The sequence below is a fragment of the Kogia breviceps genome, chromosome 2, assembly GCF_026419965.1.
Source record: "Kogia breviceps isolate mKogBre1 chromosome 2, mKogBre1 haplotype 1, whole genome shotgun sequence".
NCBI classification, from domain to species: Eukaryota; Metazoa; Chordata; class Mammalia; order Artiodactyla; family Physeteridae; genus Kogia; species Kogia breviceps.
In genome coordinates, this window is record NC_081311.1 from 37,584,925 (window position 1) to 37,602,896 (window position 17,972).

General features: G+C 43.1%; 1 protein-coding gene across 1 annotated transcript; it reads left to right on the forward strand.

The window, feature by feature from the left end:
* Positions 1 to 1,990: 1,990 nt before the first annotated feature.
* Positions 1,991 to 2,977, forward strand: CH25H (cholesterol 25-hydroxylase). Its single transcript, XM_059054583.2, has one exon. It carries the CDS (start codon positions 2,086 to 2,088, stop codon positions 2,896 to 2,898), a length of 813 nt encoding a protein of 270 aa, XP_058910566.1. The 5' UTR covers positions 1,991 to 2,085; the 3' UTR covers positions 2,899 to 2,977.
* The last annotated feature ends 14,995 nt before the right edge of the window (positions 2,978 to 17,972 follow it).

Genomic DNA, 17,972 nt, shown 5'->3' on the forward strand with positions numbered 1-17,972 from the left:
TCAAGTAAAACACTTAGTTAATACCTGGCAGACGTTACATAGTAACTTTAACATTATTATTATTGTTTTCTCATTTAATGCTTGCAGTAGCCTCCTGTGATGGCTACTATTGTTATTTCCCTTTGGAAAGGAAGGGGTGATATGAATACGCAAAGCTTCATGGAGAGAGGCGCTGGCCCCAACCTTATTGTCTGTGAGGCAAGAAGAGGCAAAGCTAGGGTTAGGAGTGATTCCTGGCTTCGAAGTTTCCGTCCCAAACTTCTATCCTCTAGGTGCCCCTTGTGTCTGGCTCCCGGGTCAAACGCGGAGGTTGCTTTTCACGCAAGTTCCGGGGTCACCCCCTGCCCCCGCCCCGACCCAGCAGAGCTCTCCTTAGTACCGACTTCTTCGGGCTCAGTCCAGGCCAGTCGACTCCAGCTGAGGGTGGAGAAACGCAGAGGCGAGCGTGGCCTCGCCGGTGGGCTCTCTGAGCCTGGGATGGTTTGGGGGAATAGGCGTCAAGGGTGTGGGGCAAGTTGGCGTCGCGAAGCCAGCAAGGGAAAGGTAGGGAGGGCGTGACATCATCTGTTCAATCAGCAGCCTCCCCTGAGGCTTCCAGAATGCAAAAATATTCCCTTGATTCCTCAAAGTGGGTGGTTTACTGATTTCACTGCTTCCACCCCAAATTGAGATGCAGCGGCTTTTAGCCAGATCTGGGCAGGCTCTGGATGTTAAATCCAGACCTTGACTTTTTTTTTTCTTTTTTTTTTTTTTTGTAAAGTAAAGGATAACAGTCGCGGTCCCCTCTCTTCCCTCCGTGCTTCCAGGTTCCCGTCGCTGGTCTGGGCGACCCCGGCGCGCTGCGCCGCGAAGGGACGACCCGCCCGCCAGATTGTGGGGCTCCTCCAGGGGAGTCTGCGTGAGGTGGGATTTGGAGCACTCCGCGAGCTGGCGTGCATAGCTCCTCACCGGAGACACTGAAACTGGAGGAGGTTCCCGTCCCGCCAGTCTGATTTCCTGCGCTGCTGCCCGCCGCGCGCCGCCGAAGACCCGCGGTTAACTCTGCGAAAGGTTAGTTTGCTGATCGCTGCTGCTTAGATCAATACGGCGAGAGCAGAAACAAAAGATCCGAAATACGAAAGGTACCTGGCTTTTAAAAGTTTTTTTTGTTTTTTAATGCAGTTACACTTGTATCTTTATTAAAACACATAGACGCAATTTTATGTATGTGTTAAAAAACACAAGTAATTCTGCATTGATTGCAAAGGAGCTCTTTCCGGTGATGATGGGAATATTCTTCGTCTTGTTTGGGAATGGTGATGATCCATGAATTGAGTTGTCAAACTCTACACTGAAGATCTGTGCATGGTATCATGTGTAAATTATACGTAAATTTAAAAATCAGGGGCTTCCCTGGTGGCGCAGTGGTTGAGAGTCCGCCTGCCGATGCAGGGGACACGGGTTCTTGTCCTGGTCCGGGAAGATCCCACATGCCGTGGAGCGGCTGGGCCCGTGAGCCATGGCCGGTGAGCCTGCGCGTCCGGAGCCTGTGCTCCGCAACGGGAGAGGCCCCAACAGTGAGAGGCCCGCGTACCGCAAAAAAAAAAAAAAAAAGAAAGAAAAAAAAAATCAGAACGTAATCCTGCATGCATAGAAAGTACTGCGTGCCTTTGCGTAACTGCATACATGAATGCCAATTAAAAGCAGATGTAGGGAGATCACCTCTGTGCTTTGTGACCACCTAGAGGGGTGGGATAGGGAGGGTGGGAGGGAGGGTGACGCAAGAGGGAAGAGATATGGGAACATATGTATATGTATAACTGATTCACTTTGTTGTAAAGGAGAAACTAACACACTATTGTAAAACAGTTATAGTCCAATAAAGATGTTCAAAAAATAAAAATAAAAATACAGCACACTAAATGCAGCTGTAGATGAGTACTTACAGCAACTAAGCGCAACTCTGTTGGATTATTTAATTACGCAAGCTCCCCGAAACCGGGAAAGGGAGAAAAAAGGCGGCTGACATCACTCGGGGCGGGGCCGAAAGCCCTAAGAAAAGTGGGTAGGACCTGAGCGGCTGCCGCTGCTAGACACCACCTCATCATGAGCAGCCACAACGGCTCTGAGCTCCACGTCCTCTGCAGCTCCGGCCAGCTGTTCTTGCAGCCCCTCTGGGACCGCCTGAGGACCTGGGAGGCCCTCATCCTGTCGCCCTTCTTCCCCGTCTTCTTCTCCATCACCACCTACTTGGGCTTCTGCCTGCCCTTCGTGGTGCTGGACGTCCTGTGCCCCTGGGTGCCCGCGCTACGGGGCTACAAGATCCACCCGGACTTCTCGCCGTCGGCTTGGCAGCTGCTGCCCTGTGTGGGGCAGACGCTCTACCAGCATGTGGTGTTCGTGTTCCCCATGACACTGCTGCACTGGGCGGCCAGCCCCGCCCTCCTGCCCCCTGAAGCCCCCGAGCTGCTCCAGCTGGTCCGCCACGTCGTGCTCTGCCTGCTGCTCTTCGACACAGAATTCTTCGTGTGGCATGTGCTGCACCACAAGGTGCCCTGGCTGTACCAGAACTTCCACAAGATGCACCACCAGCACTCGTACCCATTCGCGCTGGCCACGCAATACATGAGTGTCGGGGAGCTGCTTTCCTTGGGTTTCTTTGACATGATGAATGTCTTGCTGCTCCAGTGCCACCCGCTCACTGTCCTGACCTTCCACGTGGTCAACATCTGGCTGTCGGTGGAGGACCACTCGGGCTACTACTTCCCCTGGTCCACGCACAAACTGGTACCTTTCGGGTGGTATGGGGGTGTGGAGCACCACGACCTGCATCACTCCCAGTTTACCTGCAACTTCGCCCCTTATTTCACACACTGGGACAAAATACTGGGAACTCTGCGGTCTGCTGGAGCCAAGTGACATGCAATCATCCTTCCTGGCATAGTAGTGTGTGCTGTGGTGAGGAGTGAGTGTACCTCAGACATTGTGCATTTCACCCTTGAATTGGGAGAGACACACTTGAGGTTGCTTTTTTTGTTTTATTTGCTGGAAACTTATAGAGAAAATCTGATGTATTTTTCACAGTCTAGTAAAGTAATTTATGTAATGTTTGTATATCAACAATTATATTCTTGATGTGGAATTCTAGCTCACTTCAATAGCCTTGATTTCTGGGTATAAAGTATCCAAAATCACTGGCGTATTTAAATAAGCTCTAAAAGGGTTTGTTTGTAGAACAAGGAATTTTACTCTGTTTGAAGGTGTCCTAGAACTAGGCTAAAATAATACATTTTTATGGATAATTTGATCTCTGACTCTGTAAACAATGAAACATGTTCCTGCTGGACAGTGACTAAGATTATTGTACCTTTTTACTTTGTTTTCATAGAACTCGAAGGAAACGTTATTTATGCTTGAAAAAGAAGTAAAAAAGAACATAAACCAAACAAGTACTGGCTTCTGGCATTTTTACTGGCGTTTTGACAGATATAAACTGAAATGAAAAGAGGGAGCTGGGATGGCAGATGCTCCTCAGACTGTATTCAGCCCAGCTGTGGAAAGAGGAATCTGGTGGTGGCAGGTTTGGGGCGGGGGGGAGCTTGTAGGAAAAGAGGTGGAGAAGGGATCTGTTTGTTGGTTTTGGTCTAGAGATTTCACAGAGGGAAAAACACTGTTGTGCTGGATGTGTTTTAGTTGATTTCTGTGTAACAGAAAACCTACTCTGTAAAATTTTACGGAGAGAGTAACACTGGGCTATCATTGCATTATTTGGGGGGGAAAGGGCAGTGTTGGGGAATGAATAGAATTAGTGACGTGCCTTGCTTTGCAAAACTGGTAAGTCAAGTGTGTGCTTTAAAGGGGCTGATAGGTAGGGGAGGCATTATGAGTGAGCCCCCCCTTTTCATAAAGCCATCTAATACAAATGACCATCACACATTGTCTCTGCAATCTGAGATTTTTGTATGTTCACTTTTCTTTATGAAGATGTACATGCAAACTGCATACTCCTTTCTCAAAGAAAGAAAAAAGTGAAATCTGGCCCTAGATCCCTAGTTCCTCACCTGCAAAAGGAGATTGATTGTGTCCCAGATGTTCTCATAGATTACTTGTGACAGTAAATGTGCCTATAACTGACTGCACACCTGTCACCCATCATGTACCCCATTCTGCTGCTGCATAATTGTTTTAATTTTATCTTTGGAACACCATTTAGATAGATAGGGTAAAGTTAAAAAATCAAGGCAGTTTAGACAAAAGATCTAAAGAAAGGCAGCTTTGCATGGAATTCTAGGCTCATAATATATGCACCAAACTATCTTGTTTAAAGATGAAAAAAATCCATCTAAAGACTTGATATCCATACTCTGCCAAATGAACCTCCCTAGAAATGTTTCGGTGCTCCAAACCTTTGCAAGACGCAATCAGAGTGCCTGGATGCCCCTCTGATTTTCTCACATTCCCTCCCAGTGGGCGTGCCCTCTTGGCTTCACCTCCTCCTCTGTCTCAGCAGGACCATGCTGGGACTTAAAGATTACATCATGAATAAAAAGTGAAATTCACAAGCTCAGGTAGTGAGGGGAAAATGCCTCACTGGAGGTAGTATGTTAGTATCATGAGCCAAACGGTGAGCAGAGAAAGAAAAGGGGGATGAACAGACTGGTGTAGAATATATACTATTAGTTGCTTTGAGCAGCTTTAGGCATCCAAAAGCAGTCTGCAAATCTTGGATAGTGACAATTTGTTACAGCTCATTTCCAGAGAATTTTTGAAATGGGTCATAATGCCTCACTGTGTAAGGGAATTTCCCATTTAGGACAAATTGTGCATGTGGAAATTACTTGCGTTCAGAACACTTTCTCAGAGTAGGATGTCTTAGCAGTTTTTAATACCTTGGGGGTGGAACTGGGGGAGTGGAGAGGATGAGCAATTTCTTGGATAGTTTTGAGAGAAGAAGAATAATGTTAATAACGAAATAATGCACATTTGCATGAACTTTCTCACATTGTTTCACTTGTTCCTTACAGTTACACTCTAAGGGATGTAGATTAGTTATTATTTTTGTAATTTTAATTTTTATTATCATTATTTTTCCATGTTATGGATGGAGAATCGGTATCTGCACCGGTTAAGTGACTTGCTCCGGATGATAAAATACTAGGATTTGGAGCTGGTTTTTGAAGTTAGGTCTTGTAGTGTATACTATACCTGTATTTGGATGGTGCTTATGGTAATGTTCACAAATGCCAGTGAGCTACAAACCCTGCAACACCAACAAATGGCCTCCCTTGGCTGTTCCTCCCCTGTCAAACACAGCATCTGCCATGAATTCAAAGCCTCTGCTTGGCAGGAGAGAAAGCCAGATTAATCTCAGCAGGACTTGGGAAAGCATGAAGCAGGTCAAAGGCTCTGTTTTCTGTACCCCTCATTGCACATCAGGGAAGAGTACACATGCTGAAGCCAGATTGCCCCGGGAGGGGTGTGTGGGGGAAACTTGACTTGGGACTTAACTAGCTGAGTGACTCTGGACAAGTTACTTAACCTCTCTGTGTTTGGCTTCCTCATCTGTAAAATGTAGTTAATTATAGAGCCTACCTCCTAGAGCTGTTGTGAGAGATTTTGAGCTACTCTGTGAGAGATTTGGAGCTACTCAAGTCCCAAACTTGACTTGGGACTTAACTAGCTGAGTGACTCTGGACAAGTTACTTAACCTCTCTGTGCTTGGCTTCCTCAACTGTAAAATGTAGTTAATTATAGAACCTACCTCCTAGAGCTGTTGTGAGAGATTTTGAGCTACTCTGTGAGAGATTTGGAGCTACTCAAGTCCCAAACTTGACTTGGGACTTAACTAGCTGAGTGACTCTGGACAAGTTACTTAACCTCTCTGTGCTTGGCTTCCTCAACTGTAAAATGTAGTTAATTATAGAACCTACCTCCTAGAGCTGTTGTGAGAGATTTTGAGCTACTCTTGTGAGAGATTTTGAGCTACCTAGAGCTAGGTGGGTTGGAGGTCTGGACTGTATTTGTGTTTGCTACAAATGATGCTTCACGATGAGAGCTCCAGGACTGTACCAGGATCGTAACCTTCTGTCCACACACATGTTTGAGCTCTCCTGTCTACAGGGAACCAAAACAAGCCAAGTTTTTGGTCCAGCTTTTATCAAAGCTGCTTCTCTCATCATCCTTTCAAAGCCAACGTGTTGGAAAGAGCCAGAAGTCTGTGTTTGTCTGATTCTGTTTCCTCACCTCTGAGTTATCCCACCCCCACCTCTTCCTTAGACTTTCACTCCCTATTCACTGCTATCTTCCTAATGATCAAATCCAACGATTTCCCACCCCTTGATTTGCCATCTCCTTGGCTTTGTTTTTAAGGTATTTGTTTCTGCTCACCAGCCTCTTAGAATGTGGTTCTTGCTTGGTTTTAGTGATGTTTCTCTATGTTGTTTTCCTTCCTAATTCTCCAGCTGTTTCTCCTTCCTTCAGTGGCTGCACGCTCTCCTCAGCAGGGAGGCCAGCCTCAAGGTGCTTCTCATTTAATTAAAAAATATCTATGTTGTGTGTAATGACGATCCTTCCTACCATCTTCTGGTGCACCCTCTAAATCTCCACTTGCATTGCTTTCCAGTGCACACGTGGGCACCTCTGCGTGCACAGGCCATGTGAATGTGCATAAATGCACGACATATGTATACACACTGTATGTGTACCTACCACATACAAACTATATGTCCACACACTGTTATACGGACACAGACATGCATTTGCCCACTATATATGTGTATGTGAACATACACAGTATATGTATGAACACTATATATGTACAAACATACTTTATACACCCTATAAATGTATATATATACCCATAATATATATACACTATATATATACATGTTTAAACGTGATATATATGTGTACATATAGAGAGACATTATATACGTACATCTACCATATATATGCGTATGTAATATGTAATACGGATATATGTGTATATGTATATATATACATATGTATATACAGGTATGTGTGTATATATACGGATATGTGTGTATATATATATATATATATATATATACATACACTCCTCTCTCTTTCTCTAACTACACACACACACTACTGTTTCGGTCCTGTTTATCATTCATCTGTGACCCTAGTACTATGCCTCGTTCTTGATAAATACTGGTTCAGTATTGTGTGAATCCTGGAAGCAGTAGAAACACAGATTTGCCATTAATCATGTTTTTCTTCATTCATTCCATCCTCCATTACTAGTCCAATTCGTTTCCTAACTAAGGCCATGCCCACAACGCATAATCTCTGTTCTAGAGAAGTTCACAGTCGACTGGGAAAGAGAATCAGGCAAGCAAATGCATCTCATCTAACGTAGTTAGTGCTATAATGGGGGTGTGTTAACAGGTTGTTAAGGGAGCCCAAAGAAAGACAGGTCCTTTGAACACTAGAAATCATGAAAAATTTGTATGCATTCACTGGGTGGGGTAAAGGGAATACCTGGAAGAAGAAACAGCATGTAAATCAGAGAGGGATGAAATAACAGGATATGCCAGAAACATGGTGGGAAGCTCCAAGCACTGGGTGAACGAGGAAGGAACGTCTCGGCATGTTGTCTCACCATTTGACAAGCTATTGAAGCTGCTTGGAACCGCTTGCTCGTTTGCCTATGTCACAGGGATTTGGGAAATTGTATGGAAAATTGCTTTGAAATTAACATTAGGCCTTGCTAATATTTGTTGATTTATAATGAATACATGGATGAATTGAAAACTGGACTTGGAAATGACATGCTAATAAGCTTAGGTTGTATTCTTTTTTTTGTTTGTTTGTTTTTTTGTGTTTTTTTTTTTGCGGTACGCGGGCCTCTCACTGTTGTGGCCTCTCCCGTTGCGGGGCACAGGCTCCAAACGCGCAGGCTCAGCGGCCATGGCTCACGGGCCCAGCCGCTCCGCGGCATGTGGGATCTTCCCAGACCCGGGCACGAACCCGTGTCCCCTGCATTGGCAGGCAGACTCTCAACCACTGCGCCACCAGGGAAGCCCCTTAGGTTGTATTCTTTAGGCAATGGTGGGGGACAGGGGTGAGAGTTCCACAGATCTTAAGCAAAGGGGTGATGGGATCAGATCTGGTGGAAGAAGGTAAGTGGCAGCAGAGAATGGTAGTGGTGAGTCCAGTTAGGACCATTGCAAGTTCTGCCTGGATTCTAATCCTGCCTCCACCATTTATGAACTTTGTGTGTTTGAGCAGATTACTTCATCTAAGGCTCAGATTCCTCATCTGGAAAAAGAGGGTGGTAATACCTACTTGTAGAATTATGGTGAGGAATAAGGAGGATATTTAGAGAATTTAGCACTCTGCCCCACATACAGCAAAAACTGTAAATAGTAGCTCTTTTGTTAGAAGTTGTTACAAAAGGGTTATAACTGCAGGTGTGAGATGATAAGCCTGCAACAAAACAAGCCAGAAAGAGGTGGAGATGAAGACATAGATTTCTCTTTTAACATAAAAGTAACACATGGTCATGGAAAAATTTCAAACCTAGAGAACAATGCAAGGTAAAAAGTAACAACCATCCCCATTCAAGGAACTTACTTCCCCCACAGATATAATCAAAGTTAACCCTTTTTTGGATGCCAAACGGGAAGTCAGGCATTCAATGTTTCTCTCTCTTTCTCCCTTTCAGCTGGGATGCATTAAGTGGTTTGCATTGAATGAATGCATTAAAAGGAAGTTAGTGTGAACAAAAGTTCTTTGGACAAAGGCCCAAGAGCATTTCCTCCTTCTAAATATCTTTTGCTTATTTATTTTTTCTATTCCTTTTGATCACTACTCAAAACAAGAAGAGAAACTCAAGTTGTCTCTCTTCCACAGCTCACAGAACCGCCCAGGGCCAGAGGAAAAGCGAGGTTTTCCTTGCTTCCCCTTCTCACGCTTAGAGCGTTTCTTTGGTGCCTCTTACAGTGACTTTACCTTCTGCCTTTCAGCGAAGCAATTGCCTTCTCTGCCGGGGGGTGGGGGGAAAGGTCTCTGAAAGAAGAGGTCATGTCTTACAGATCTTTGATTCCTTCAAGGATCTTACACTTGAAAAATGCTCAATAAATGTCTCTGGAGGGGAGGCTCCAGGGCCTGGAGTCTGAAGAGCCTGAGGTTGAGCTGACTGATTTTCTGTTTGGGGAGAAATCATTGAATCACGCTGAACATCAGTTTCTCTCTCTGTGAAATGGGTGGAGGTTGGGGTAATAATAACTGGCATTGCCTACTTCCTCAGGCTGCTGGGATGCTCCAATGAGATAGAGCAGCAAGTTGCTGAGTGGGTGTGGGACGATGTGGACCTTCGGCAGCTGGGAGGCGCCAAGGTGCTATGGCTGCCATCTCCCTCTGCCACGACCACACTCCTCCTTGGATGGAGGGCTTCCTCCATCCAGCCCCTGCCTCTTGGGCTCCATACCTTCCGTTACTTGTATTCCTCTCCTCTGCATGCCCTGGCTCTTGCTGCCCTGCTGAATCTCAGGAGAATATAGGAGGAGAGGTGAGCTTTAGAGGGACCAGAAGTGGAGGAAGCTGGCCCCAGGGTAGCGCAGTTTGCAGAAGTAGCCAGAGCTGTAGTATTTGTGCCAGAGTCAGAAGTCGTGTCAATCTGAGACACGCCAGGAGAGGGCTCTTCTTTCTGTACCAAGGACGTGCTCCAAGCCAGGAGCTGCAGCCTGCTGAATAAGTGGAATCTGGCCGCAAAAGGCTTTTGAAAGAAGCCTCTTGGAGTTGGACAGTAACTGAAAAGAAGTCACCCTTCACTAGGCAGTTTGAGTTCCTTGTCATGAGCTGAAAAGGAAGAGTGACCCATGCTTGGCAGTGCGTTTGATCTGCCTGAGATCCAGCATCGCCGAGGGAAGATAGCTCACATGCTGACACCGTCAAGCTCGGAGATTCTACAAATGCTAAGGCTGAGACACCACTGTCCAGTTTCCCTATTTTATGAATAAGGAAACTGAGGCTCAGAGATGGGAAGTAACTTTCCTGCGGTCACACAACTGGGTTAGAACTCAAAGACCCGTGTTCTTCCTGCTTTTCCCTTCTGCTTCCCTCCCACCCTCTGGGTCCTCAGAGCCACTGGGGGCTGTCACCTGCTGAGCAGCAGACATGCAGTTAGGGGACACTGCTTAGGAATTGTTGTGATCCACATTCTTCATTAATCATTTGGAGAAACACAACATAAACAGCTCTGCTGATCTGTAGGAACTTGAGTGAAGCGTTTATTTCAAATTTTGCTGAGGTCTATTTTGCATACCTTCATGCATAGCTGGTGTGAACTTTTCTTTTATTCCTGTGAACTCTGAAAATCTTGTTTTAGAAAATGTTTAAGAAAGCCTCCATGCAATGGAATACAACTCAGCAATAAGCAAAAATGAACTCGATGCATACAACGACAAAGATGAATCTTAAAATAATTTTGCTGAGTAAAGGAAGCCAGACCCAAAAAGTGTGTACTGTATGGTTCCATGTATATAAAATTCCAGAAAATGTAAATGAATTCATATGACAGAAATTCATATGACTGCAGTTGTTTGGGGGAGGAAGAGTGGCTGCAAAGATAGATCACTAAGGGGCATGAGAAGACTTTTAGGAATGATGAATATGTTCAGTACCTTTGGTTGTGGGACTGGTTTCATAGGTGTATACATATGTCAAAATTTATTGAATTTTATACTTAAAATATGTGTAGTTTATTGGATATCAGTTATACTAGATGATGACAATGATGGTGATGATAAGTTAATCCAGGACCTCATGTTTTTAATCTTAGCTTTGAAGCTAATTTAACATGAAAAAATACAGCAGGGGACTTAATGATAAGGCACACATATGTACACGGACACACACACAGTCTAAGACCATCCTTTGCTTATCTGTATTCCTGACCTATCAGAGACAGCCTCGGGTGGAAAAAGACCTGTTTGAGAACCTGAAAAAGCTAGACTGCTTTCTCTGAGGACCTCCCCTCCTCCCCACCCCACCCTACTCCACACACACAGAGTTCAGGAGCAGCCAATTGTACTATCTGCTCCCTCTATTGTGGCCACAGTTTCCTGGACCTGGGTTGGAATCTGATCCACATCGGAATAAAAAGATTATCTTCCAAGAATTTTGGATATTAAACAGGGGGTCAAGATAACCATTTGGGGGCTACCATCTTGTGCCATGTGAATGGAGATGCAGAGAAAGGTCATCCGCAGAACAAAGGGAGGATGAATAGATTTCCAAGGAGGAGAGATGAGACACATACAGCCCTGGAAGGAGGGTGGGGGAAGGAGGGTAGTAAGGGCAGTCAGCTGCTTTGGTTCCTGGGGGCTCCACAGGTTCCAGGCAGTAAGCCCTGCTGTACTTCCTGCCTTTGAGTTCCATGACTTTCTAATAAATTCCTCCTCTTGGCTGTTTCAATGCCTTTCTGGTTCTTGTCAAAGAGAACGCTGATTAAAACATGGGAGTTCTGTGGTGTCCTTCTGCCTTTAGGTTGAAGGAGGAAATCTCTTTGGTGCAAGCAGTCGAGGAGTTATGGGTGGTTGTCTTCAGTGGACAACAAATTGGCACATCCTACGTGGTGGGCCGGAGGCTGTGTTGCCCCACAGCCCAGGTGGGCAAACTGAGTATGTGTGGTTGTTAGGGACCAATGTGAAGTACAAAGTGAGCGCTCTGACATTACGTAGTAGCAATAAATCCCATGTTGACCTTCCGTTGCCCAAGCTGGGCAAGCACCGCTGGTTTATAACAGCAGAGTTTATTTTAAACTTGTGCTTAGACATCCCAAATCCCATCAAAGAGACTTTGAATCAAAGCCTACTTGGAAGCCCAAACCTTACCCAAGTCCCATTTTTCCCACAGAGGACATATCTCTATTTCCTAACAGATCTGCTACAGGTAATGGACCCAACAGTGGCACATTGGAGTCCTCATGGGTTTGGGGTCTCAGCTGATGCTAGCAGCTCTCTAACACATAGCCTGACCTCTGCTGGGCTAATTTCCCACGTGATGCATCTTGGGATTTTCCTTGTCTCTGTCTGTCTGTGTCCAGCTGTCTCTTTTATTGCCTATTTCTTTTGTTTTTATCTTGTTTTGTTTTCCAGCTGATGTTTATCAAGTGTTTACTATGTGCCAGCCTCTATTTGACTCATTTTAAATCTAGTAACTCATTTAATTCCTCACAGCAAACCCAAGAGTGACAGAGAGGTTAAGAAACTTGCCCCATATCACTCAGTATGTGCAGAGTCGTGACACATACCAGACAGACTGGTTCCAGAACCTACACTTGTCAGCAGTATTCCTCAGTAGTTCACTTTTTCCTTTTTCCTTTTTCCATGTCAGATTCTCATGCCTTCGTAGAAAAATGAGTCAAAGATTGCTTAGAAGAGTTTATATTTGGCCTTTTCTTTATGACCCTGTTCCTCTTTCTGCAAGGAAAATATGAATTTCTATAAGCAGGGATTATACTTTCATCAAGGGAGGCTAGTCCATGAACTCATTCAGGGGGACATTTCCAGAGGCAGCTTTTCCCTATATTTCCCAAAACTGGGCTTGCTCAGTGGGATGTTTTAAGACTGGATGGGAGGAACAGCAAAGCTAGTATTCAATGATGAAAGGGAGAAGGGGATCATAAATGAAAGAAGTTTGCAAAGAAAAGTTCTGTATGCAACTCAGGTATGACATACACTCATCTGGTGAGATGGGGTGGTGATCCCTCCTGAAGGGCAATGAAGAAGAACTCGTAAGGGACTGTAGAGGTGGATCCCATGCGTGAGTCCTGCCAGCTGAGCAGCCAGCCAGCTATGCAAACAGCCACGAACTGTGGTCTGGGGCTCCAGGTATCGACCCTGGTTTGACCCTCATCAGTGGCCTGCTTCAGCCAGGGAGCTTTTTTGTGACCATGTCACCAGAGCACAGTCTAGCACATCAGCCCATTGTGGACCCTCTGTGTGCCCCCCTGGCCTCATGTCCAGCTCTTCAATTCAATCAACACTTTCAGGAGCACTTACAGTGTGATAATAAATAATAATAATAGCAGTGATCATCATCACCATCATCACCATCATCATCATAATATAGCTCTTAGGTAACACTTGCTTACTATGGCCCAGACATTTTGCACAAATGATTCCTTGCGTCCTTAAAAACAACCTTTTTGTCAGAGCTAACTATCTGCTTACTTAAGTAATGTCTTTATTAATTGATCTCAAAGCACCACCCCAGACAACAAACAAGTAAACAAATGAATGAACAAATTAATTTTAGATTATGCTAATGCTTGAAGAAAATAAACCAAGTTAATGTGATAGAGAGGACCTGAAAACTTGGGGGAGGGTTCCTGTATATAGGAGGTGAAGGAAGTCCTCTTTGAAGAAGTGGTATTTAAGTGATGTTGAATGACAAGAGAGAGCCAGCCAGGTGAAATACATTGTGTGCTTGTTCTTATTTCACAGACAAGCCTGAAAGTTTTAGTAAATTGCCCCAAATTAAATAGCTTTATGGTGAGAGCTAGAGCAGGGACCCAGGCTGTCGTATTGCATTGCTCACGTACTTTCCAATGTGTCCATTCCATACGTCATGGCCTGAAGTAGCTGCCACCGTTTCACCTGACTTTAAGTTCTCCCTTGCTACTGGCTCTTGCAAGTCCTATCCCTTTCCTGTTACCCATATCTCTCTGACCTCTGGTTTTCCCAATTCAAGCTCATTAGCCAGGTCTTAAGGCAGGTTTTACTCTTAGATGAAGACCATCTTCTAAGATGTTATCTGACCTTGTCTTTGTAGTTACTGTGAGATGGGGTTGTGTATACATTGTCACTGCAGCCTGTATGCAGGATGTTGCATTTGAGAAATTCCACTCCATTCCGGATCCCAGCCTGCAGAATAAAGATGATAGTCAAACTCTTGACAGGCTGGGATCCGAAATGGAGTGGAAATATGCAAAGAAGGTGTGTATACAAATAAGGAAAATGTTTTCTTTTTCCTTTCCAATCTGAATGCTTTTTATTCCTTATTGAACTGGCTTATTTATGCCTTATTAGACTGGCTTATTTATGCCTTAGTGCATTGGCTAGAAGGCTAGACCCTCCAGTAAATTATTAAATAGAAATGATAACAAAGGACATCCTTGACTTATTTCTGATCTTAGAGGAAAAACATTCATTCTTTCATCATTAAGTATAATATTATTTCTAAGATTTTTGTACTTGCCTTTTATCAGATTGAAGAATTATCTTTCTTCCTAGTTTTCTAAGTTTTCATGAGGAATGAACGTTGGAAAGCATTTTCACCAATTCTTTTACTGCATTTTTGAGATGATTATTATGGTTTTTCTTTCTGGTCTGTTAATATGGTGAATTGGATTGATCGATTTCCAAATGTTGAACCAAACTTGCATTCCTGGTATAAATCCCACTTGGTCATGGTGTAATATCCTTTTATTATATTGATATATTAGATGGGCTAAAATTTTGTTAAGAATTTTTCTTGTATGGTTATGAGGAATATTGTTCTATATTTTCTTTTCTATAATGTTTTTTTTCTGGTAATTTATCAGTTTAGTGCTGGCCTCATAGAATGAATTGTAAAATATTCTTTCCTTTTTGATGTTACAGAAGAGTTTACTTAGAACTGGTTCTATATTTTCCTCAAATATTGGCAAAATGAAGCCATGAGAACCTGGAGTGTTCTTGTGGGATGATCCCCTCCTTCCCGCCCCTCCCAACACCAAATTCAATGTTTTTAATAGATACAGGGCTATTTAGGTAATCTGTTTCTTTATAAGACAGCTCAGAAACTTCTCCATTTCTTCCAATTTGTCAAATTTATTGGCATAAAACTTTTTATGATATTTACTTATTATCCTTCTAGTATCTGTAGGATGTGTATTTATGTCACCTCTCCCATATGTGATATTGATAATTTGTGTCTTTTTTTTTCTCATCAGTGTAACTAGAGGTTTATCCATTTTATTGATCTTCTCAAAGAAACTGCTTTTGCTTTCATTTATTGTTGTATTTTTCTGGTTTCTACTTCATTTATTTCTGTTCCCATACTTATTTACTTAGGTTAATTTTACTCTTTTTCTAGTTTCTTAAGGAGGAAACTGATGTCATTTATTTGATATCTTTTTTCTAATATAGATATGTTAGTGCTATAAATTTCCTATCAGCACTGTCTTGGCTATATCACAAATTCTGTTATGTTTTCATTTTAATACAATTCAAAATATGTTCTAATTTCACTTTTGATTTATTTTTTGACCCCTGGTTATGTCAAATTGTGTTATTTCGTTTCTAATTTTTGACATTTTTCCATATTATCTCTTTGTTATTGATTTCAGATTTAATTCCATTTTGGTCAGAGAATGTACTTTGTATTTTTTTAAATTGAGATCAAACTTACAAAACATCGAATTTACCATTTAAACTATTTTTAAGTGTACAATTCAGTAGATTTTCAGATAGTCACAAAGTTTTTCAACCATCATCACTATCAAATTCCAGAGAATTTTTATCACCCATAAAGTAACTCATACCCATCAGTAGTCACTCCTCATTTCCCCTTTCTGTTAGTTCCTGGGAAACACTAATCTACTTTCTGTCTCTATGGATTTGCTTATTCTGCTATTTCATATAAACAGAATCATATAATATGTGACTTTTCCCTCTGACTTCTTTCAACTAGAATGATGTGTTCTAGGTTCAGCTATGTTATTGGAAGTATCAGTACCTCTTCTTCTTTTTGTTTTTTTTGTTAGATAACATCCCTTTGTATAGATATACCACATTTTGTCTCAGTTAATCAGCTGATGGACATTTGGACTGTTTCTACCTTTTGGCAATTATGAATAATGCTGCTATAAACATTCATGTACTTTTTTTGTGGCAACATATGTTATCATTTCTCTGGGGTATAATTAGGAGTGGAATTTCTGGGTCATACAGTAACACTATGTTTAATTATTGAGGAACTGCCAGGCTGTTTTCAAAGTGAATGTACCACTTTATATTCCCACCAGAAATACATGAGAGTTCCAATTTCTTCATATCCTCCCAACACCTGTTATTTTCATTCAAAAAAATTATGGTGTTTTGTGTGCCAGTCTCAGCCTACCAACAACCAATGTTGAAATTGGATTGGCCTTTGCAGTTTTTTGGGGGTTTTGGGGGGGGGTGGTTTTTTTTTTTTGCGGTACGCGGCCCTCTCACTGTTGTGGCCTCTCCTGTTGCAGAGCACAGGCTCCGGACGCGCAGGCTCAGCGGCCATGGCTCACGGGCCCAGCTGCTCCGCGGCATGTGGGATCTTCCCAGACCGGGGCACGAAGCCGTGTCCCCTGTATCGGCAGGCGGACTCTCAACCACTGCGCCACCAGGGAAGCCCTGCAGTTCTTATTATGATTACAAGATGCCCTTCAGCAATAGGAATCAGGAAACTTTGAAAAATAAATGTTTATTACTTACAGGAGCTGGGAATTATGCAGCACGCCTGGAGCCTTACAGCAAGGCTGGGGTGGGTTGGGGGGGAAGAGAGAGAGCGAGAGCATGAGAGAGTGAGTACACACAGACCTGGGGTTTGGCTTTTATTGGGGTCAAGGGTGGGAGCCTAGGGTTTTGTTGGTTCACTCTTTATTGATGAATTTACAACCTTAGACAGTTGGTGGAGGCAGACAAGTGGCCCAAATGGTCAGTTATTTAAATTAGCCAAGATCTCTAAAACAAAGACGCCTCAGTGGAGGAAGGCAGCCTGGCTCTTTATCTAGCCCATGTGACTGGCAATGTGCTTACTCTAGATAGTCATCTTTGAGGTGGATGCCTCTGCAGTCAAAACTTAAGTCAGGTACTTACATCACAGAAACACAAAAAAGACTCACTGTCAGGGTTTACACTACATATGCCCATTCTGGCAGGTGTGAAGTGATATCTCATGGTTTTGATTTACATTTCCCTAATGACTAATGATGTTGAACTGGGAAGTGTGAGATTGGACCAAGGTAAGTTAGGATTCAGCCATTTTTTTCTTAATTAAGCACTTTCCTGCTACCTACAAGCTTTTGGTTCGTTTCCAGGGTTCCAAAAATGCTGTTTCTGAGAGTTGCTCCAATAAATTTTGGAGTTCTTTACCTTCCATTTTCATTGATGACATCCACTTTGTATGTTTTGAATGGTTTAAAATTCATGGAGGCTTGTTTTGTGGCTCAGAATGTCTTCTATCTTGGCAAATGTTTCATGTGTACTTATATTAGTCAGCTGGTGCTACTGTAACACAATACCATAGACCGGGTGGCTTAAATAACAGCCATTTATTTCTCATAGTTCTGGAGGCTGAGAAGTCCAAGATCACTGGCAGATCAGTTCCTGGAGAGGGCCCCCTTCCTGGCTTGCAGATGGTCACCTTCTTTTTATGTTCTCAGGTGATGCAGAGCAAGCTCTGGACTCTATTCCTCTTCCTGTGAGGACACGAATCTCATTATGGGAGCCCCATCCTCATGACCTCATTTAAGCCTAATTGCCTACCAAAAGCTTCACCTCCCAATACCACTGCAGTTCCGGTTAGAACTTCAACGTATGAATATAGGGGGTGGGGACACAAGCATTCACTCCATAATCGTACGCGAAAAGAGTATTTATTCTAGTGTGTTGAGTATTCTGTAATTGTCAATTACATCAAGTTGATTGAAGTGTTATCCAAGTCTCCTATATATTTATTTTCTACTTGTTCTGTCAATTATTGAGTTTTTGAAGTCTCTGCTTACAATCGTAATTGTAATCAATTGTGATAGAACTATTTCTCATTTTAGTTCTATCAGTTTTTGCTTTGTGTACTTTGAGCTCTGTTATATGAGGTATGGAAACCTTTACAATTAGTATGCACTCCTAATTTATCGAGTACCTACTATGTGACAAGCGTTCTCTTATCTGTTTTCTATACATTAACTCCTTTATTGTTAAAAATGAATCCAATAATCGGTAACT

Bases quoted from the DNA above. Each gene is read 5' to 3' on its own strand.
- CH25H (XM_059054583.2), top strand. From the start codon at position 2,086: ATGAGCAGCCACAACGGCTCTGAGCTCCACGTCCTCTGCAGCTCCGGC.